Source organism: Meleagris gallopavo, chromosome 3 (assembly GCF_905368555.1).
Source record: "Meleagris gallopavo chromosome 3, MGAL_WU_HG_1.1, whole genome shotgun sequence".
NCBI classification, from domain to species: domain Eukaryota; kingdom Metazoa; phylum Chordata; class Aves; order Galliformes; family Phasianidae; genus Meleagris; species Meleagris gallopavo.
Genome location: NC_139406.1, coordinates 52721059 through 52745540, shown reverse-complemented (window position 1 = coordinate 52745540; position 24482 = coordinate 52721059). Strand labels below are relative to the sequence as shown.

Here is a 24482-nt window from a genome sequence, read left to right as displayed (position 1 = left end):
TCTCTATCACTGATAGTGATGTGTCAGTGCCCCGTTGCCACCCTGGGGATCCTTTGAAGCCATTGGGATTATTTGGGTTATTTCTATGAACTTTGTGAAAAATAAAAGTATGTGGGCTGGAATAAAATGGTAAGGAAAAAAAATAGTAGTTGTCCACATCCAGCAAACTTACTGGAATGGATTACTGGGAAGTTATTGGAGTGGAGGCAGCAACTTGGAATTGTATGCAATTGTTGTATTTTCATTTCTCGTCTTTTGTCTGTATTTGGTCACAAAAGCAGCAATTTCATTTGCTTTGCTACAAAGGGTGAATGTAAATCAGGGTTGGGGTTTTTTTTTTTTTTTGGTGGCATGACTTACAGCAGCAGTAAAGACATTATCAAATGTGTTAAGTTTTGAAGGTTAAGTGACATTGTTGCCTTCTGAGATCTAACTTTAAAGATTGTGATGGATTGCACGAGAATGGGCCATTCACATTTTATTCCTCACATACTTACCTTGTATTACAAAACATAGCCTGCTTTATAGCTGCCTGCCCTGCAAAAACAAGAGTGCCAGCTCCTGCCTCTTCATTAGAACTGAATCCATAGACAGCTGTGAAAAAAAAACTGAACCTCTTATGGATGGTCCTATTTAAAAGCATAAATTGAACGGCAGTGATTAATTTCAGAGCCACTGGGGCTTCTCTCTGTTTAGAAGTCTTCAGCTTAGAAACTGTGTGATAGTGTCTTCGCTTTTCCGTCCCTCATTCCAATCTGACGTCTGAGTAAAAAAAAAAACAAAAAAGAAAAAACAAAAAAAATCCCTTTCTTTTCATCATATTGTGGTATGTCTTCCTGTAGTGTATTTTCAAGCAGATTTTCTGGCAGTAAATTGTTTGTAACAACTTCCTTGTATTCATAATTACAGTCAGCTCTGTCACCTGCAAATTAGAACCCTTTATTAAATACCTTTATGAGATGCTAGGTACAGATTTACTGGGAGGGGAATGAGAGAATAAAAAAGCTCTTGGATTCTTATTAACAGCCACATAATGCATTTCTGTACCACGTGGTGGGAATCGCTTCTGCGGTTGAATGTTGTTCGTGCATTTGGAGAAACAAGCATGGGTACTTTTTCTTTAATTTTTAAAATACTGGAGTGAAAGATCACTGTCGAGAGTCCTGGCCTGGCAAAATGAGCTGATTGCAGAGAATGGTGTCATATCATCTGATCCTTCTGATAATATAGCTTTTTTACATTAGTCTTCCTGTCATACACTGAGTGGGTGACCTTCAGTTCCCAATGGCAGGGTCTTTAACTTGCTGTCACAAGAGGAAAATCTGTCTCGTAATGATCACCATTTACCTATTTATCCTCTCCTTACTTTTTTTTCTTCTCTCTTTTTACTTTCCAGGATGGAGTAGGTGTAGATGAGAAGCTGTCTTTACGGCGGGTAGCCGTAGTAGAAGATTTCTTTGACATTATCTATTCCATGCATGTTGAAACTGGGCCTAATGGAGAACAAATCAGAAAACATGCTGGACAGAAGAGAACATATAAAGCAGTAAGTACAAAAAAAAACAACAAACAACCAGCTAAAAGTAAATATCAGTCTCTAAACACATGAATTATTTGGATTTAGTCATTTGACATGCAATTTGTGTTTTGTTTTTTTTTTTTCCCCCACTTACATTAGTATTGCAAACTTCAACCTTAAATTTATTTCAGAGGTTCTTCAGAAATGCATGCCAAAATACAGTTTGAACATGAGGAAGGCCAGACTTCCTACTCATTGGAGCATGGACCAGATCCGTTGACTTCAGTAGTGATGCTCATACTGGTAGAAGAACAGAATTTATTATTTCTATAATGGCTTGACATTTTCTCTGATAACTATATTAACAAGTTGTTATTAAATGAAAGAAGTCTGAAAGAAGTCTCAATACCTTTTAAGTCAACTTTGTTAAATGGGGTGTTGTATTTCCACATATGAAGTTTCCTTGTAATTTATTGCTGCTGACTAAATATTCTTAATGGATTAATGGTTTGAAAACTCGTATATTTTTGGAAGTTTTCAAGCCACAGCTGCTCCCACCCTGGCTGAGACACATGTCCTTCACAGATGGTCCCAGTGAGATGGGGGTGTCAGGAGGGTGGCTGAGGGACTGAGGTGACTCCCTGAATTGAATTTGAATTGTCACCCTGTATACAGTACTCTTAACCTTAAAAGTGATCTGCAGTTATGCTAATCAGTAGTGAGCCAACAGTGTGTCCAGGTGGCCGAGAAAGTCAGTGGCATCCTGCTTGTATCACGAATGGTGTGGTGAGCAGGACTAGCGAGGAAATCCTGCCCCTGTACTCAGCACTGGTGAGGCCCCACCTTGAGTACTGAATTCAGTTTTGGTCACCTCACTACAGAAAGGACACTGAGGTGCTGGAGCAGGTCCAAGGAAGGGCAACAAGGCTTGTGAAGGACTTGGAGAATATGCCCTATGAGGAGTGACTGAAGGAACTGGAGCTTTTTAGTCTGGGGAAGAGGAGGCTGAGGGGAGACCTTATTGCTCTCTTCAAACACCTGAAAAGTGATTGCAGTGAGAGTAGGATTGATCTCATTGGTAACAGGTGACGGGATGAGGGGAAATGGCCTCAAGTTGCCCAAGGGGAGGTTTAGTTTGGATATTGGGAAAAACTAATTTACGGAATGGGTGGTTAAGCTCTGGAATAGACTCCTCAGGGAGGTGGTTGAGTAACCATCCTTGAATGTGTTTAAAAACCATTTGGATGTGGTGCTCAGGGACATGATTTAGCAGAGGGTTGTTAGAGTTAAAGCAGTATGGTAAGGTTGTGGTTGGACTTAAGGATCTTTAAGATGTTTTCCAACATGAGGAATTCTATGATTCTAATGATTCTAACGCTTTTTTAGTGAAAGGCCAGCAAATGTGTGGGCACTCTAGTTTTCTGACATCTCAAAGTTTAGTTGTAAGAAATAGCTGTTTTTCCATTACTATTTTTTCAGGTATATAACAATCTTTACTATGTCTCTCTGAATCCCTTCACATATATTTTATTTATTGGCCATTTCAGACAGTTTGTTGTGGGATAAGCTCTGGGCAAGGTTTCTCATAATTTGTTCCCAGCTGTATTGACCTCAACGTAGATGTATGAAGGAAGACACCAGTCATCTGGGTGTGCTTTGTATGGCTTGGAGTGATATTTCAGGATTAACAAACACAAACTGTCTAAATTAATTTTCATCTATCACCTCAGCCATTTTGATACTTGGTCTTGTGTTTTAGAAAGCATTAGAAAAGTAATATCTTCATTGACCTTTGTCTCTCTGTTTTGTTTTACTTTGGTAAGCTGTTCAAATGTATAGGCCACAAAGTTTGTAGAATAAGATACAGGTATAAGGAAAAAGAAAGAAAAAAAAACCTCCAGAACAAACTAATGTCAATTCTTGCAGTCTGTCCCAAGATAAGAATTAGGCTAAATAAATAGGCCTCAAACTCTTCCAGACTAACTGGGGGAACACGTGCTGCTTTACTGGCCCTGTTAATGAAAATATTCTCAGTAAAAATGATACGCAGTAGTGTCAGTCTTTCCAGAAAGCCACACAGTATCTCCTTCTGTGATGCAGCAGAAGGAAAGAGGTAATGTCTTCAGTAATAATCTTGTAAAAACAATACCCTAAGAGCTTTATAAATCAAACAGAAGTACTTTGGCAGATCTTAATTTTATTAAGTGAATTGGAAACATGATTAATTTAGTCTTGCTTCTTTATTCACAAGTCAAAAGTGAATCATCCTTGACTTCTGTGAATGTATATATTATGCATAAGCATTCAGCAAATAGTTTGAGTGAACAATTTTTACAGGGATGGTTCTTCACCTGCTACAATTGCAGCTGATACAGCTGAAGGAAGGGTTGCCATCCAGAAGGACCTTGAAAGATGGGCCCTTGTGAACCTAATGACGTTCAACAAAGCAAAGTGCAAGGTTTTGCACTGAGGTTGAGGTAATCCCTGATATGTATACAAATTGGAAAAATAAATCCTGGAGAGTAGCCTGTCTGAGAAGGAGTTAGGGATCCTGGTTCATGAAAAACTTAAAATGAGCCAGAAGTGTGTACTTGCAGCCTGGAAAGGTCAATGGTATCAGGGGTTTCATCGGAAGAGGGGTGGCCAGCAGGGCAAGGGAAGTGAAAGTAGCCCTCTATTCTGCCCTTATGAGGCCCCATCTGCATCCATGTGTGGGGCCAATACAGGAAAGATGAGAAGCTGCTGGAGAGGGTCCAGAGAAGTGCCACGAAGATGGTCAGAGGCTGGAGCATCTCTCCTATGAAGTAGGCTGAGGGAGCTGGACTTGTTCAGCCTGGAGAAGTGAAGAATGTGAGAAGACCTCATTGCAGCTGTCCAATATTTAAAGGGAGTTTACAAACATGAAGGAAATAAACTTTTTACATGGGTAAATAGTGTTAGGACAAAGGAGAATGGATTTAAACTAAAGGAAGGGAGATTTAGGTTAGATGTAAGGGGCGAATTTTTTACTGAGTAGTAAGGTGCTAGAACATGTTGCCCAGGGAGACTGTGGATGCCCTTTCTCTCAAGGTTTTTAAGGCCAAGCTGGATGGGGCCCTGGGCAACCTGATCTAATACTTAATCTGTCAGCTGGCAACCCTGCCTGTGGCAGGTGGGGTTGGGACTCTTTGGAGTCCCTTCCAACCCAAGCCATTCTATGATTCTATGGTTCTATGAATTGCTATTTGTTATTCACAATTCCTGGCATGTGATGATCACATTGCTTTTGCTCTCTTATTGGACAGCTAGAATGTCTCAACAGAAAAAATGATAGGAAGAAAGCCACATTTTTGGTAAAAATTGATAAACTTCTGTAATACATATATCTTTCATACCCAAATATTTCTAAAAAAGATACATGGCTTTATACAGCTTTAAGGACTGCAATATAGTTTGCTTATATATGCATGAGTCACTATTTTCAGTTGAGAAACTGCTTTATTCAGGACTTTGAATAGTATTCAAGCATGGTTAGAAAGGTAATTAAATTGTCATAAGTAATTTAATTAACCACTGTTTTCATTTATATGGAGTAACAAATTTGGAATTGGTAGAGCTTTTTTTCATTTTTGATAGTGTCCCCCCCCAGTTGCTGGAGTACTCAAAGATATTGGTATTTCTCTCTAAAAATATGCTCAGAACAGCTTACAGACTCAATTACCAATTCTGTAATCTTAAATGAGTTGTTAATGTCAACTGTGTCAATGGTGTTTTTGCAACTGATTTCTGTGGAACTTTCTATGGAGGTGCTGCACAGGGAGGTACATAGGATATGGTGCTTGGTAATTTAAAAAAAACCAGCATATTGGAAGGGAACTTTTATATTTTCATGGTACAGCAATGTACCAAACTCAAACTTCAAGTTTTCTTGGCACAGTTCCTACAGATTAGTTAAGAAAGCATCTGTGCTTCAATATTCAGGATTAGAATAAGTTCCCATTTTATTCTTCTCTGTGCACTAATGTGTGAGAAGGGAACTGTACAAATTCTATGTCGATGATTTGGTAGAGTAACCTTGAAAATACATATAAAAGAGTGAACTTCCCATTTAACTAGCAGGTTTCATGCTCATGCTTAACTTGTATAAAATGTAAGATTGATAGGCTATGTTCTTTGCCAGCATAGCTGTAGGTAGACTTATACTAGTAAAAAAAGGCTTGACTTAGACATGTTAAATGAAACCAAGAGTTGTCATGCCTTTAAATTATATCCAGTGTTGCAGTATTGAAATTCATCAGGGTAAAGGACTACTTAATACAACATTTGTAATTTTGATTAGTTCTACAGTTCCCAAGGAAGTTTACAAACAGGAGGGCCTTGAGGGAGATAATTCCCGCACAAGGCAGGATATGGGACACAAGGTCAGGCCAAGCCGTTGGCTCAGCAAGAGAACAGTTGGCTGGGAATGGGAAAGGAGTGTGTTCCTTGGTGCCAAGGACAGCAGTTGTACCCAAACAAGTGCCTGCCCTTGCCGATTTCCTCCAGATTCTCTAGGAAACCAAGCTCCACAGACGGAGGAGTGATGTGTGGCCTAGAAGAGTTACCTGAGCAGCCAGGAGGAAGGGCAGAGGATCCTCAGAGGGGTGGCTCTGCTTGCACTTTTGCATAAGCTCAGCATCCTAGAGGAACTGCTTTGCTTTGAAACAGTTCATTTCTGTCCATGTCCTAAAGGTCTGTTTGGATGTGTGCAGACATCAGGCCCTGAGATATGAACTGCTGTACCGAACTGGAGATAGGGACACACAGGACAGAAATGTTCAGAAGAATTGGTACAGCTTAATGTGAAAGACATGCAACAAATGCATGACTAGCTTCTCTGTGTCTCTGTGCCTTTGTTGAGATACATATCTTGATTTAAATCAGCTGTATATGAAATTTAAATTTAAGTGTTGAGGAGTATATAGAAGGTGGGAGCAAATGGGAAAAGTTATTGCTTTAGGAACAGTACATTGCAAAAGTCACAAAAAACTTTTTGTAATTTGGTGCAAACTGGGAGAAAAAAAAGTTACCTTATTAAATTTTTCAAGAAATTGATATGGCTCTGATGAGTCTGAGGAAGAAAATCTCTGCCTCTTCTCAGGTCCAGCCCTGCCTGTTAGGCCAAATTTAGTGGTCAAGCCCTGATTTTAAGAATAGATTTTATTTTCTTTAGTTATTCTTTATCTATATCTATATCTATATATGTATTTATGACGTTTTAACAATAAATTATGAAGAGTAAATGCCTCACGTTTGTGTATTACATCTGGAGAGTTTTTTGTAATTAAGTGTCTACTTGAGAACTGATTGCATAGGTCTCGGAGCCACCTTAAACTCTTGAAATTCCATGTACTTGTATATTTTTACATGTGAATAATCATCTAATGTCTGCCTCTTGAGCCTACATTGCCACAGTGCAACGCCTTGAAAGCAATGAACCTGAGTTGTAAGCAAAGGTTTCCAGAGAAATGGGTTGGTTAATAAAATTCCCAGCCCATGAATGAAGAAAGAGCAGCAGAATGATGAGCTGGAAGAGAAGTAGGCTTGTAAAACTTGTGGGACATATTGATGTGTCAAGGGAAAGTAGCTAGAGGCAAGACTCATCAGAAACATAGTACATAAATATATAACATCTGAGGAAAAATAGGAGTCTATTAGGTATGGGGAATATCTGGAGTCCTGTTCTTCATCCAGTTCTTGCATTAATGGTTGTTGTCAAACTAAGAAAAATATTCTTCAAATTGTAAAACACAGAGAGACTTTTTCCCACTCTTGAACAAAGAATGTGTTTGCAAATCTCCTCTAAGCACCACACTGAATGTGTTTTCTCTGGGAAGAATTTTTTGACAGGTCACATTATGAATAACATCATTTCCTTCCAGTACAACTTCCTTGATCAAGTAGAATTAAGAAAGTTTGCAGCCTAGCTGGTCTCCACCCAGGGCAAAACTGTGCTTGGGAAAGAAGAAGAATATGAGATTTATGCAGGGTCTTAACACACTAACATACTTGTATCTGCACCAGTCCTTTGCGCAAGGTGAAACATCGAACCCTGTGCACTTTTATCCTTCTGTCTTGTTTCTGCTTTCTTTTTTTTCTTCCTTTTTTTTTTTTTTTTTCAGAGGGCAAGTTTTGAGTGCCCTGGCAGAGAACCAGCTAGCAGATGCTCTGCATTCCCTCTCTCTCAGAAAGATAGTCCTGTTATGTAGGGAGGAAGTGGAGTTGTGAAGGTAAAGTTGTGTATGAGAGAGAAAAACATTTTCCCCAATATATCAGGGTAGAAAGATCTTGATAAAACTCTTGGCAATAATATATATGCTTTCCTACGTCAGCCTTCTATCCTGACCTCTTGCTGAAGTGAGGAAAGGACTTTCCTTGTCTGGCTTGCACTCCTGTCATCAAGAAACCAATTTCTGCCACCTGGTTTGATGGCTGTTGGCCCAGGACAGATTGTCATTTTCTTCTCTCTACATGTCTCTCTTTCCTCTTTCAATTTTTCTTTGGATCATCTTCCCTTTCCTCATCATCCTTAATTAAAAACATATACATGCACAACAAAAATTCTCTCATTTCTGACACATCATGCCTTCCAGACTACACATACATTCTCTGTGTTAATTCTTTAGGGGTCAATAGGTTCACTTGCAATATTTCACTCTCTCTCCTCACACTTGTCTTTCCTACTCTGCCATATGTGTCCTAAAATCTGCCTTCAATTTAGTGCTTGTTAATTTTCCAAATAAAAATGGAGCTCTGAAAGCTGTATCTTCACAACACCATGCACTTAAATTATCTGAACACTGGGGAACATGAAGTTCACTTTGCCTATTTTCTCTGCCTGCAGTGATGCAATGGGAAGGTGATCTTGTTCTCAGGGATAGTTAGGGCATACTTCACTTAGCTCCGGTATGAATCAGATTACATGCTCAGTTACTGGATTAATTCCCTCTTATAATTCTGCATGGGATCCAATAGATAGCATGTAGACCAATTCCAGATTTAGAAGACTTCTGTTGTTGGATCATATTTTGAAAGGCTTGGGTGTACTCTGGAATATTTTATCAATATGGTCAATCAGGTGAATTCTGGGATGTTTTAGAAGTATGATATATCAACGGTATTTGTTCTCTGATTGATAGAGGTGTACGCATGACCAGTTTCCTGTAAATCATACAAAAAAATATGCACCATAAGTGTGTGGATGTAAATCATGTAATATCTCCCAATTCAATTCACTTTTCTGACCTTATTTTTCTTAAAATTTTAACTTTTTTTTTTTTTTTTTTTTTAAATGGAATTGCAGTACAACACTGTTCTTTGATTGCAGGGCATCACTAAATGAGATGGTCTGGCTGTAGTTTTTGTTAGCTAATGGCCTTGAGAAGAACATTGCCACTGAAGGCAGTGAGAATTTACTGCATCAGTGAGGACTGAGTCACTATTTCTTTCAGATAGAATAGAGGATAGAAAAACATTTTTTCCTGATGAAGTCAGACCACTAAGGAATTTCTAAATAATTAATTACAAATTCTCATTGGCCTACAGGTTTTATTCTGAAATACATGCAAGCCAAATCCATGACATACACAAGCCCAAACTTAAGCACAGGCATTAGGCTTTGACTGAGGAGTAAAATACAGGATTTTCTGCTCAACTTTGTGCTGATTTGGTTAGAGAGCTTTTAGTATGCTAGTGGTTCTAAGCCAGCTGGTTCAGAGCATGGTCAGAGCTAGCAAGCCATTATCTTCATCTTATGAAGTAGAGATGCTCTTCTTCAATGAGAAAAGCAAAAGGGAGTCTGCATTGCTGAGATGTGAGTGTTATTTTTTTAAAAATCTTTCTGGCACTGAAAATTGAAAAGAGATCTTTGTATATATTCAAGCAGCAAGAATAAGGAAAGTTGTGAGTCTCTTGTGTTACGCAAATTTAAACAAGCTTAAATCTTGGCCTGTAAATGATTAATTCAAATTACAAAGTAAACAGGGGAGGAAGTTGGTGAAAACTGATGTTATTTATGGAAGGGCATCCTTAAAACTGTGTTGCAGTGGGAAGTTGGAGACACAAGCATCTGCCATGTGGATAAATTTAGTTATAAAACCTGGTTCTCTTATAGTCAGTGGAGCATACCTATTGAATCTGGGACTTTGCTCACTTGCTTTCGATGGAGAATTTTTGTCTTGTTTGAGCAGAACTGGAATTTTGACAGAGATGTTTGATTGGAATAAATGGAGCATTCCTATCAAATGCAGGTAACTAATGAATCCGTGGGTAAGCTCCATTAATTTCGATACAGTGCTAAATGTGTTAAATGTTATGAGAGAGGTTGTTGCATACATGCACTTACCAATTTTCTTAATGATAAGTTCTAGCTGATTTTAAGTTCTATCATTTTATATTCCATAGGGACTGTGAATGAGCAATATTTCTGAATTTAGGAAGGTAAATGAACATTTGTTCAGTGGTATAAAAAACAGGAAAATTATCTGAAATAACTTTTTTGGTAGGACTTCCCATTTAAAAAGAGTTTCAGTTACTGACTTCATTTCCAGATAAATTGTTTCAGCCCAGAGAAAATCAGTACCAATTCTCAACACAGAACAAATTTTGCTTGTATAATAATCCCCTTTTCTGCCCCCCCAAATAAGATTCATGTTATATAGAAAACCCGGCAGCAACAAACATCTCGAACAACAATAGCATGAACAGGATGGTATAATTCACAGTCTTATTTTGCAATGCATGATTTCCCATATATTTATAGACAAAGCTGATATCACAAGAAGAAGCACTAATATAAAATTCCCTTATTTACTAAATTAATCAGTGGTAGAGTCTTTTAGTTCATGGAGTTTTAGGAAGCGTAACTTTCAACATAGACAAACAGCCAAGAAGGTATGTCTGTAAGATAAAACAGGCCATTTGCCCTCATCTTAGCATCCTTTTGAGAAATGCCATTGAATGAATTGCACAACATTTCATATTTAATTCTATTTACATACATTTAAAAGAAGTATTTTGTCCTTTCCATCTGCATACTTTTCTATATTCCATCTCCACCTTTCTGAACTTCCTGTGTAGACTTTGATCAACATAGCCTCTTGATAGGAAATTGAATCCTGCTGCAGGTTTTACAGTAAAGGTACGTAAGTGCAAATCAGATAACTTTTCTTAACCTGCCACTCAGATGATCAGTATTCTCAGATGCCACTCAGATCAGTATTCTCAGATGCCTTCTTGAGCTGTGGAGGGGCAAACCAGGCACAGTATTCCAGCTGCTACCTTACTAGCACTGAGTGGAGAGTTATATTAATTTTTCTTGATCTGTTGGCCATATGTTTAATGTAGTCAATTTTATTTTATCTGTGATCAGAGTATGCTATTGGCTCATTTTCAACTTGGCACCATCCTCTCCAAGTTCTTTTCAGCAAGGCAAAAATGTCTACAAAGATATATATATCCCTGTTGAGGAAAAATGCAGTCTTTAAAAACAGAAATAATAATAATACATATCTAAAATGTTGAGTATGTGGTTAGAAAAAGTGATTATAGTGAAAGAAGGAAACAACCAGAATCTGTTGTTGCAAGGTGAAGCAGAATCTCTAAATTTGTGTGAATCCTATAACTGGCAATAATTCATTTGCCCTGAAATACAAAATTAGAAGCTTTTTTTTTTCAATTTTTTATCTGCACAAAAAATTGAAATACAAAGTTAGAAATGCAAAGAGAGTGTCATCATCACTCATACACAGGCTTCTATACCTGTCTACGTATTGTCAATCAATATTAATAGAGCACGCAAGATAAGCATTTTTTTTATTAGTTATAAGAAAAAGGTTGAGTTTTTGATTTTTTTTTTTTTTAAATAGTCCTCCTTGGGATGCCATTTATGCATGAATCTTTTTGCTGAAAAGAAATTGTAAAAAAACTCATAAACAGAAAATGAGGTTCTAGTGATATAAGTGAAATTTTGTCATTAGCCATTAGGTGATAAGTAAGCAGATTGGATAGATATTTCTTGAAATCCTACATAGTATGCAGAACATGCTTTCATTGTGCTTCCTGGCAGTATATGAAAATATGCCTTATTTGGAAACATAATGATCAGTTCTGTTAAATCATGTTCAATCAGCTTATATAATAACACCTATATTTTGTTATTCATTTCAGATTTCAGAGACCTATGCCTTCCTACCGAGAGAAGCGGTGACACGATTTCTAATGAGTTGCTCAGAGTGCCAGAAAAGAATGCATTTAAACCCAGATGGAGCAGATCATAAAGGTAGTTTTAGTGTCAAACAGTGAGATGTAAAGTAATTTTATTTCTAATACCATTTATATTTTCCTAGCATAAGTAAAGGTTCATAAAAATTTGGTAGACTGGAACAGTTCAATAAGTCAGATCATCTCATTTACTTAAGCTGGAAGGTAGTAAATCTGCTTTTGCTTAAGGATGGAGTGTAATACCTACCATATGCACCATATCATATAATACCTGATAGAAAAAATGATTTTATTTGGAGGAAATCGTTTATTTTGCTATGGAAATGTTTATATGAAGGCTTAAACATAAGGAATAGATAGCTGTAGTCATTTAGGATAGAAGAACTCATCACTTTTCAGGTTTTGAATTTGATTTTCATTTTTCTTTAGGAGATTTCCATCTGCACAGCCTACAAGCAATTGAAAATGCCAAAGTTAGAACTGAATGACATAACTGTCTGACTTTGCAAAGTAGGCTGAAGTAGCCTCCACGACTAACATATAATGCATAATAAATATTTTTATTACAGATAATGGGAAACCACCAACACTGGTGACCAGTATGATTGATTACAATATGCCAATTACTATGGCCTATATGAAACACATGAAGCTGCAGCTACTAAATTCACAGCAAGATGAGGTACAGACTGAAATCTTTTAAGTTTGTTTTTCTTTTCTCTTGTATTCTTTGATGCTTGTCTTTGCGGTAGCCAAGAAACAGAACTGAAAGTTGATGTTGATGTCATCTTTATAATTTCATTGCTACAGTAGTGACGGAAATCAAACCAAGGCTGTGTGCAAGTAATCAGTTTGAGAGAAAATGTCATGACTTAATGCCCTTCCATGGTAATATGTTGTACTGCTTCAAAGAACCTGAAGGTGCCCTTTCACTGACTAGAAAGGATGAGGGGAGCTGCTGAGTATAGCCTTAGTGTTATGTTCAGCAGTGACTTTCATTGTCTACTTCTTGAAAGCAATATCGTTTACAGTTGAAATGAATGCCGTGATGCTCTCCAGGTTAGCAGCCAGATACAATACATTTTGGTGGGAAGCCCTAGCCACATCAGTTCCAATCTTGAATGCAAAAAGCTTGCCTTATTGATAAGTAAGAGTAGGGTTTTCTCATGAAACTTCAAATAAAATAGAAGGGAAAAAGAAAAACAGTAGGCTGAGAATTAAGTTTCTTCAGGGAGAACTTAAGTCAAATTGCAGTTATTTTATTTCAAAAATAATTTCTGTGATTTATTCTGATTTTTCTCAAATCTTAAGAAGTACTTCATCAATTGGAGGTCAGTACCAAGTTATTTGTAATAAACTCATTTTGCTACAAATGTGTTCATTTACCATTTGAGCTGCCAAATATGTAGAAGCCCAGCAACGTGCCAGCCAAAAAGCAATCCTACATGCTGTGTCCTTCTGCCTGACTACAAGATTGTTTTTAGTAAAGAAAATAATCAAAAACAACCTTAGCAGCTGGATTACATCAGAGACTCTGACTGACTCTTGACTTCTGTGGAGTCAGCTAGGTTTTGTTTCATAATAGGTAGATATTGGCTACTGGTGAAGATGTATGAATATTCAATGTTCCGTAGACTGGGAATCTTTGTTTCACTTTTGCCTGTTTTATTTATTTATTTATTTTTTTAAATTTTATTGGGAAGGGTAGAGATCCCTTACTGAATTTTTCACTCACAAATATAGTCTGGTCTTCTTTCCCTCCTATGGAGTCTCCCTTCTGTGTGCTGCCCCTTTACAGGAATCTGACAGCAGGATTCCAAGCAGCAGGAGGTAAGAGGCTTTATCCCTGTAGTAGCCTTAGGGGTTAAAGGACTCTTTGGTTTCCCCACTTCCCCTCTTTGACAGTTACTCATCCCGCAGTAGGGTCAGGCACTCATGATGGATCAGGGCCATCTGCCACAGTGCCTCTATAGCCCAAATGTTTTGGTATAGTCCTTCTGGCCTGGTGATTGATATTTAAACTGTTTTTTCATCTAGATGAACCAGTGACAAAGATACAGGGGCAGCAGGAAGCAGCATTGCTTGGTATCTCCCTGCCTGGCTCAGTTTTGTAGCTCTGATCTCACTGTGTGTGAAATATCTGCGGTACTGTTTTAATGAAGAGAGAAGTCGTTTTTAATACATTTTAGTCATGTTATATTTTCTTAGGCACAAAGGAAGTCTCCCCAAGATAATCATTTATGCCCTTTTTCAAAGCAGTTTTGCTAAGAATTTGTTTTTTGCTCCGGACTGTATATTTGTTACATTGAGAAAGAAGTGGTAGTGAAAATATTACGTGCAAAGCAGAAAGATTTCATGCACTTGAAATTGTGCTTGGGTTTGTAGGAAGGCTCTGTTTCCAAGGTTTCATCAGTCACATCTCTGTTCTTACCGAGGGGGTGGAATTGAGACTGGAGTGAACTTGGATGCCACAACAAGCCAGCACAGCAATTGAAAGTCTCCAAATTCTCTCACTCTCAATTCATCATTTTTCATCTGAGGCCATCAACAAAAGGGAAACAGGCTTAATCTAAAAGGAGAATTCATCTACATGTGGGAATTTACAGAGGTACTGCAACTGGTACAAAGAGGCCAGTGGCTACCAGTTCTGCTCCCCATGCCTGCCTGTACAAAAAGTTCTACACAGTTCATAGAGTGAGGTGGAGATATTCTACACACTGCCACAAGCAAACAAGCTGCCTGTGTGTGGTGTTGTTTTATAGCTATGCAAGTATCAGTTGCCTGACTGGCAGCCCATATATATAGCCCAACCTCAGAATTAGAAAATGAAAGCCACTGCTTGCTGACTTCTGCAGGGACAAATGAGAAATACCACTGTGCTTCAACAGAGTCACAGTGTTCCAGAAGGTCTGGAGAAATTTGTGTCCTGATCTCGTTCTTTGAGAAAGCAGCACACATTTCTGCTAAATCCCAGCACCAGATCATAGTGTATCTTGACCCCGACTGTCTGGAGCATGAGCTTGGTGGCTACCAGCTTTGCACAGCTCTCATGTTCCTGATATTTACTGTGCTGTAGCTGAGGTGTTTCCTTCCCTATCCAGACAAGGTAAAAAAAGTGTCCCTCTCTTAATCTTGGATGGCATTTGGCAGTGCCATCCTCTTTCAACAAGAGCTGAAACTGCAGGAAACTTTGGTTCCAAAAATGAGAGAAATGCCCTCACAAGCTGGAAATGACACTAAGATCCACAAGATGAACTGATTTAAGGGCCAAGTGCTTAGACAGAAGAAAGCAACTATATTAGCATCTGTAGAAACCAGTTCACAGTAAATGCACAATAAAAAAAGTTGTTGTAAAGGTTGCTATTTTTTTAGGTCACTTCTGATAAGCAACCCAAATAAAAATAGTCAGAATTCTGCCAGATAGTTTTGTTTTAATTAAATAACAACAACCAAGCAAATTAAAAAAAACATATAAATTGGAAAAGTTTTTTAATCCTCAGGGGACACTGTATTTTTTCTATATGTTCTTTAAATGGCTTTTATTCACAATAGGAGTAATTATTTCAGAAAAGTCTTTACTGAAAATACATTGCCATAGGTTTCTGAATTGCCACTGCAGCTTGCAGAACAAGACTTATGAGAGCTAAATTTTTACTCCGTAAGTGGATGCAGTGGGACTGAAATGAGTGAAGTTACACAGGTACTATACACAGGTACATGTTAACCCTGTATATAATCATATTCTGGACTAGGTCTGAAACAGTTTTGTAACTGGGGACTTTCTGATTGGGACTTTTTGCACTCTAGTATCATTCCTAGTAGAGATTTTGTAATTGGACTTGATAGATAAATCATATTAAAGATGTGTGAGGTAGAATAAATTTTAAGTGATTCCCATGTGATTGTATTACTTCGGTTTTCCACTGACTTTTGAGTCATTTGAGCATGATAAACAGACTTCAAAATTTTCACAGATGCTTCTTTAAACATAATAGCGGTGTAGGGGCGAAGTCGTATTGAGGGAACTTGGTTGTGGATTCTTCTTAGATCATTTGGAAATGTTTTACTGTAAGTGAAAATCACAGGGTTACCTGCCTTGCCTGGGAAAAGTAGGGAATTCAGGTACAGAGTATGGAGAACACTCCTCAACCACGCTTGAGTAACAAGGACTTTGTGTGGGGTCTCCAGTTACAACCCTATTTTACAAAATGCTATGGAAACAGTTACGAGTGTGGTAATGGAGAGTCGTCATAGTTAATCAAATTGCATTTGTCAGACTGACATATCACATAAGTGCTGCATGTTCTTTGCTCTTCTTTATGTGCTCTGCTTGTTTGCTTATGTACACAAGCATTAGCATGAATATATTCCGTGCCAGGGACAAATGAAATGGAGTAAGTGAGCCTCACATACAATTTGAACAGCATCCAGCATTTTCTGACATGTCTCTGAAACTTTCAAATTGTAGGATGAAAGCTCTATAGAAAGTGATGAATTTGATATGAGTGACTCTACGAGGATGTCAGCTGTGAACTCTGACCTCAGCTCAAATCTTGAAGAAAGAATGCAAAGTCCCCAGAATCTCCAGGGCCAGCAGGATGGTAAGGCTCTCCTTTCATACAGAAAATGTGCTATTGTCTTGTCTCCTTCCCATTCTGTGCTTTCATTTAGTACCTGCTGTGTCCTTCACTTCATAGTGTGTTTCATTAGGTAATTTGAACTATATGTTCCCTTTGTCTCAGCATGAAGAGAATTAAGTTGGTTGTTTTTTTCCTTTCCTTTCCTTTTTTTTTTTTTCCCCCTTTCCCCCCCCACCCCCAGGTTAATTTATTTGTTGCTTAGGCAACAGGTGAGTGGCTAGACCACTGTATATTTAGTATTATTTTACTATTTTTATTTACCAAGTGTAATTTTATATAGACATAAAAGGAAATGAAACTGAAACCTTTCCAGGGCAATCCAGAAGGCTGAGAAAGTTGTTTTTGCTGGTTGAAATGGGGAAGAAAGAAGAAGGATGTAAGAGAATTTTGAAAGCTAGGAGTTGGGTGTATTATTCAGAGAAAAGAATATAAAAGACAAGCTCCAACAGGGAAACAGATGTGTAGAAAATAGAACCAATGTCATTATAAATCTGAATATTAATATTTCTAGTTTAGTTGTAACATAAAGCTAATTAGTTGGTGAAAGAGACAGAAGTTTTACTTTGTGCAAAAGGTGGATAGAGGTGTGTTTTTTGCCTGGTTTGGACTCAAATTTCTCTTTAGTTTGAGTTCACACAGAGCTTGTCCTGTACAGACTGTTACAGGACTCATCAGTGGCATGGGGATGAGTAATACCCAAAGTGCAGATCTGTTCTATTGCTATTAAATATAACATACTGATATTCTGTACTTGTTATGCCATAATTTCTTAAACATGTGTGTCAATTTAGAAGTGCTTACGTTTCTCCTGGACAACAAGTATGTGGAATTTGATAGTTAAGCTGGATTTTTTCCACTTAAAGCATCATCATCAGTTGATAGCTTGTAAGTTCTGTAGGTAAGAATGCGTGTGTTGCATTGAGGCTGACGGAATCTGGTTACGGGCAGGAACTTCTGCTGTGTCACTTTCTAGACAAAAAAAATGTTGAGGAGGATGTTTATGATAATTTCCTGTGCCAGATTTTAACCGCAGCCACTTTTTCTCTTGGTGTCCTAAATTATCACAAAATGTGTGTAAATATGTTGACTAAAGGAGCAGTACTCTAGGAGTAGAGGAAGATAGTTCACTTTGCTGTTGGAGTCTGACTTAGTACTGCTAGGTTAGAGTTTTCAGAGATACTTTGGAAACTGTTGAGTTTACGTGTCTGGCTTTGGGTGAAAAACTGTTTTGGAGGTTATTGTTTACATAAATAATATGTTTTCATATGAAATATTTTTAATAGGTAATTGAATGCATGTAAAAACATGTACGTGAGGTAGAAATTATAGTGCAACAAGCTATGGAGAAACCTCTGCCTGTCACGCAAGTCTTAATGCATGTCTTCAACAAGAGTCATGCAGTACATCTGATCATAGCAGAACGTATGTATGAATGATAAAATGCTGAAAATCTGTCACTTGCCATTTAATACCTGTGACAAATAAATGCACTGTGATTTGGATCTACAAGTAGCGTGATCGTACAAAATTGCATCAAATCTCTCTGCTTTTTTCCCCTCTTCCAAGATAGCACTGTCTCACCTTCCTAAAGCAATCCTATTTCTTTTGCTGTTTCTTCTGACTGTATAAGGCTGCTGAACCTCTGATCACCTGAGGCGAGCAATGAGTCAGCCATGGGAGCACAGGTGAAGGCAATTCACCTGTGCTGCAGGAAGGGGTGGAGCCTGGCTCCACCTCTCCTAGACTCATTTAAGAGCTGACTGCCAGTGGGGAAGGATCTCTTCTGGAGATCCCCTCTCCCAGAGTTTTTCATGTGAGCCTGGTTTATGGGTGAGTGTACCTATCATTTCTGTTTTCTGCTTTGGTGTAATAACATCATAGCCAAGCTCTCTGTTATACCTTAACATCTGTATATTTGTTAATTGTACGCTGCTATGCCATAGTATTGATATATTCATTAATTGTACATCTGACTAAAACATTTTCTGATAAAGAAATTTAGAATCACATCTCTTCCTGCCATGGTTTTCGTGTGTTAAATGCCACCAAGTTGCAAACCTGAGTGAGGGTAGCTGTAGCAAAACTGTGTTTCAAGATAGGCAAGAAGAAGTTGAAGGAGAAACTGAAAGAAACTGTGGGGAAGGAGAGGAAAAAGGAATGATAGCAGAGGGCAGGAGGACAAAAAGATTAGAAGAAATCAGTGAACACTGGAACATACGGAAGGAAATGGTACTAGAAGGAGGGAAGACAAAGGGGAAAAGTGAATGTAGCAGCAGTGTTCTTTTTGCTGTCGCAGTTTTTACTGTAAAATTTCACAAATGTACACAATTATGGTGTATGCTCACACAAATTAGGACTTAAGTGCATATGCGTGTGTCTAAAGTTATTCCTCTCCCTTTCTCTCAAGCTATTTTGTATGTCTATGAGAGTTTACATCAGCCATCAGGTTCAGTCTGCCTGTAAAGACACCTGGTGTCTGGCTTATCTGAAACATGCTGCGTTCTGGCAGGTGGAAGTTTACTGCTGTGTGTGGCTTTCTATGCACACAAGGCTGGGAATGGTGCCTGTGGTGGAACAGGAGAGCACGCATCTTTTGCTGCTCGCAAGTGTGCTCTCACTGGGGTAATGGTCTGCTAATGGGAATAATACGCAAATAGGAATCACTGCTGCCTTGGGTTGGATTAAGGACAGATCATCAGTAGCCAGAGGTTGTGCATGCTGTCACTGTGTGTTTACATGGCCTTTCATCTAACGTGGCCTAAGAATATTTTGGGATATCTATCATTCTCTTCCCATGGATTTCAACTGATTAATGGTATGATGTACACAGAGTTGGTGTACTCTAGGGGAATTCATAGTGGGCCTGACCATGCCACTGGGGTTTAAAAGAAGGCACTCTCTCCAGTCCAGTTATTAGAGCACAGTAGCATACTGATATTATAAACATTAAAGAAAACAAGGTGTTTATATAACTTCTTATCTGGGGCTATACCTGCATCATATTCAGTCAGGTATTTGGATATCCATTGCAGTGCTCACACTAGAAAATTTGGCCACTGATTTCTCAACAATGTCTAGTATAGTACTTTGTGTTCTCTGTTTCTCATGGTTAGGTCATTTTAACCTAAGTAGAATAAAGGCAATTACAAGAGTCACCCACAGTATGGGCTGAAAGTGATAGACTTCTGCATCCAGAAATATCTTGGACAGCAGGAAAACTGCTGAGAGAGAAGGGGAAAGTGTGTATTTGCTTGTAACAGATGGGTGTTGCACTAAAAATGGGTGTAGGTACTGCATAAAAATCCTGAACTCTGCAAATGTGCCAAAGCTTTGTGAGATTTACTGTATAAAGAATAGTAGATTAAAAGTGAATGAAAAAATTAAAAAATAGGGAAAGCTAATATATTTTGCACATAGTAGTGAATCCACAACAATACTGTGAAAGAGAATTCCCACTTTAAGTTAGCCTTTGAATGCTTTTAAATAACAGAACCCTGAGTCACACCTGCTAGTGGATGGCTGAAAATAGCATCCTGAGCACCTGCAGGGCTGCTGCAACTGTGGGGGAGGAGTTGGAAAAGAGCTGCTGCTCTTCCCTGGGGAGTTAAAGAAGGAAAGCAGCTCTAATTTGAGATTGGTTTGTTCCCCAGCTGCGAGTAGGGTAGGCTATCTGGTTACTAGTCCCTGGGATCTGCTTTCCCTAGCAGCCAGCTGGGTAATAGGGCTGAAAATTGCTGAAGTGTGCCTTTCTCTTTTGCACTCAATACCCTTAGTTGCTCCTATTTTCTTATTCACCTATTCTGGTAGTTTTCTCTTCACTTTGTCTGTTTCCCTATAACATGCTATGTCTTTTTTTTTTTTTATCCTAAGTTTGTTCTTTGCATTCTGGTTATCTTCAGGCAAAACTCCTGCTTGAGGGATGGCTTTAATTCTGCTTTTTCCTAATAATGCTCTAGAGACTTGGATGTGGCTGGATCAAAATGTTTTTGCTCCTGTTTAATAGCACAGGCAGCAGACAAGATTTGCCAACTGAATCTGAAATAAAGGAGCTTGTTTTGGTTTTATTTTTTATTATTTTATTAGGAAATCTGTGCTTGAACCTATAAAAATGTTTTTTTTTTTTGTAGAGAACATGTACAGCTAGAAATAATGAGGAGTAAATGTTATGCTTTATGCTATGAGCCATTCAATAGAAATCACGTATGAGTCTATTTGACTATAACTTAGTGCAAGATGAAGAATCCTCCTATTTGCAATATCTTTAATTCTACCACGGCACAGCAAAACATTTTAATGCTTTTGTTTGGATTTGAGCGGAGGGATTTTCTTTAATACAGTTAGTTGAAAATGATGCAGTTGTATAAATGCGTGTAAACATATAGAGCTCCCCCTCACAGACACTGTATAGAGACTGTAGGAGATTGCTATAGCAAAATATGTTATGATTCAGTATTTGACAGGAATTTTACTATAATCTTAGATGTGGAGATTAGTAATAAGCTTTTCCCAGTTGTCCATCACATTACAGTACTATTACACAATATGCCATACATTGACAACTGCATTCAAGCCGTTTGTGGTCATTTGGATCATGCTGGTGCTCTTTCCCCAGCATGTTCGCATTGCCACGCTTTCCACAGTATGTATTTAGGAGATGTGGTTGTTGGCATTAACCATTTCCTCCACACAAATGGTGTTTGTGACAGATGGAGGTATTTATCATCTAAGTACCTTTCTGTGCATCAAAGCTGTAATCTTTAATTAACAGCTGCACCTAAATTAACTGATTCAGTTGTTAAAACTCTGTGCAGGTTGGAGTTTGCTGGACCCCCGGCTACCATTCATTTGTTCTCTCTGAAATGAGTCCCAGCCAAATTCTGAATTGGCTGTACTGTAGTACTTTCTGCTTTTAGTTTTATTCCACTAAAACCTGGACTCACTGTCTTACAATATTGAGTTTTCTTTTTCCACAATGTGATTTAATTGAAATGCATGGGATCAAGCATTAAGTGAAATGTATGGATTCAGGCCAAAGTGAAGGCAGATTGGCAAAGGAATATACTGGGGTAAATCGTCCCTGGTGTTGCCTATGTTTTTGCCATGCTCTTGATGTTGAGGAAAGCAAGTAGTAAAAATAAAAACAACATGCAAGCAGAAGATTCTCAAAACTAAACCCATTGCAATATTTTTGCTGTTGATTAAGACATCTCTGTGGAAATGCAAATGCTATTTTACATTAAGGGATATTGTCACTAATTTCTGTTGGAGCACTGAAATTCTTTAAATATGCTTATTGTCTATGAGGACAAATTGCACATGACTTCTGTGATGGCACAGAAGATTAACCAAAATGTTTGCAGTATTTGGGTGCCTTTACTTAAAATCTTGACATCTTCTTAAAATCTTAAAATCTTCAGGCTTCAAAACAAAGCACCTGACGCTTCTGTGGTGCATGGGATGGACTGAAATAACCACACAAAGTCACAAAGCTGTAATAACAATATTGAAAATAAAATAAAGAGCAGCTTACTAGTTTTTCTCCATGCAACCTCCCATACTAATGAAAAGACTTTTAATTTGCAGGTTTTCTGTGGCTTGACTGGCTTTATTTGCAATTTGTAGATCATACTAACACAGCTATAATGCTATAAAAGTTGCTTGTTATGCTTGTACTTTATACAAGACATTAGGCTGATTAGCATTTTACCCTAAAGCAAAAGGTAGTTTTTTGTTAAATAGCAGGGGTTTGAGTTGATTAAGAATGGAGGAACTTGCACTGTTATCTTATAAAGACTATAGAGAAATGATTTTTTTTTTTTGCAGACCACTTAAAACTACAATTCAAGTTAGGGCCAGGATAGCTACTGAATTTTGAGTTAAATTCAGACCTGGTTTTGCTCAACCTGGCAAAACTTGCAATGTTTGGAGCAATAACCTCAGTATGTACAGTTAAGGATGAAGCAATAAATACAAGCATACTGAATGAGATCTATGATACCTCACTGTCTCATGGCAATGGAGAGGAAGAAACACATACAGTACCATCATGGCAATGCTGGTAATACAGCGCTTTACGCACAGTGTTTTGTGATCTTGCTCTAATTTCCCTGGAGAGGAAAGCCCACTGGTACAGATAGGTTTTACCTTTCCCTTATTCTGCAAGGCTGAGCAGACACAGCAGAGGCTGAGGGAGGGCAGCAAGTACATACCATAGGTGAGGTTTGAGACACAGTGGCAAAAGGGTATGAGGGAGCTTTTGAACTTAGCAGTCTGTTCTGAGGATAAGCAAAGGTCTCTTGTCTCTGCAGCTCTCAATCTGCTACCTCTCCCAAGCACAAGATCTGTTCCTGAATCAACCACGAGTTTGCAGTCACGTATGCGTTTCTGAATAAGTCTTTGAGCTGCGCTGAAGTGTTACCATGCTCTTGACAAAATTACAAATGTTCCTTTAAACAGAGAGTTAGGGATAATATATTGCTCCATTTTTGAAAATTAATATCATTTTCACCTAAGCAGACTTAAAGTGGACCTGGAAGCTTGGCATACAGTGACACTATTATCTTGCTTCAGTGGAGCTATACCTGGGGTGATCTGGCCCATCAGATTTGCTTTGATGTAATTGGATTTATACTAATACATTTAAGAGAGAAGGAAAAAATGTTGAAATGAGAATAGAGAGGCAGGCAATCGTACTAAATGTTTTCCACCAGTTTTTTAAAGGTTTCTTTGGAGATGATACCCTATCTGTGCAAAAGGCACGATGAGTGACACTGTCAGGACACTCGAGCACTGCTACAATGTCAGGGATATTGTATTATACTGAACCTGTGAAACAGTTTGAAGTGTTGGTGCTTCAATATTAGAAATTTTAGTCCTTAGCATCATTAAATATCCTCTGGAGATCCTGCTGGATGGATTTTTTTTTTTTTTCAGCAAATCAAGTATTTTAACATTCTAGCTGCTTACTTTTGGGACAGTTTATGCTTGCACTGTCACCAGAGCACTGATAGAGTAGAATCTTCCTTTGTGTCATTATACAATTCAAATATGTTTTAAGTATTGAGTGACACTGTATCTCCATGCAGAACGTGCCTTCCTTCCTCCCTGTTAAATGAGAGCATGGCTGAGAGCAGTACTCTACTAGGTGGGTGAACAAGCCTAATCAGATTGGGCTCTCAAACTGGGATTTGGGCATGAGCATCTCTCTCACTAATGCGTAGTGCAAACATTACTTTCATAGTTGACTTTTTTCATTTGAAAAGCTACTGTACATTCATTTTCTGGTTGCAGTGTCGCAATCATCTTGTGAGTTGATTGGACTGAATATTTATTTCCTCCTGCATTTCAGTTCTAATTGTCTTCTCTTGTGTTTTTATATGTTGTGTTCTCTCCTTGATGACTTCGTATTCTTTTTTCTATCTTATACTGTAATTTGTTTTAGAGACTAAAATATTATTAAACATGAATTATGCATTTAGCAGACTCAGCTACAGCGTGACTGTCGTGTTGCAAGCAGCGAACAATCCCATTTCCCGTACCACCCTCCCAGCTGCGCAACTGTCACTTTCTATTATGCTTGCCTTGAACAATTGAGTGTGCCTTCTAATGACAATAATTGCCTCAAAATTGTTTGTCATGTTTGGCTTGTTAGCAAGAAAGTACTAACTGTTGGTTACAATCAAGTTCTCTGCTATTATTCCGTAATTACATAAGGGAATACTTTCAGCCAATAATAGCTCAGAAATGAGGATTATCTTTTGAAAAGTAATGCTAAAATGCTTGCAGACCATTCACTCTATTTACAGCCACTCTTTTTACATGAGTAGTCTGGTGTTAAGTGAAGTCTACTCCTGTATCTTTTTACATCTTCACAACAGGTCTACAGGTTGCAACAGTGGTTGACAGGCCCTCTGTCAATGGAAGTTTCACTTTGACAATATGACTAACCCACCAGGCTCTCTCTTCCTTATGTGGGTACTGAAGTGGGCCAGTTTGCTGAAGTATACCACACCTTGTAACTAGGCCTAGCAGGATTTCGGAATTGATTTGATTTTGGTTGATTTTCTTCTTATCTTATTATTTCT

The 24482-nt window shown here is 38.2% G+C and overlaps 1 protein-coding gene across 1 annotated transcript in view; it reads left to right on the top strand.

Annotated features, from left to right (window-relative positions):
* NOL4 (nucleolar protein 4) overlaps positions 1-24482 on the top strand; it is a 188402-nt gene that overhangs the window by 33026 nt on the left and 130894 nt on the right. Inside the window, exons 2-5 of the mRNA XM_085221021.1 lie at positions 1397-1546; positions 11705-11816; positions 12328-12440; positions 16227-16359. Coding sequence (XP_085077147.1) covers positions 1397-1546; positions 11705-11816; positions 12328-12440; positions 16227-16359 — 508 coding nt within the window. The remainder of the gene's footprint in view (positions 1-1396; positions 1547-11704; positions 11817-12327; positions 12441-16226; positions 16360-24482) is intronic.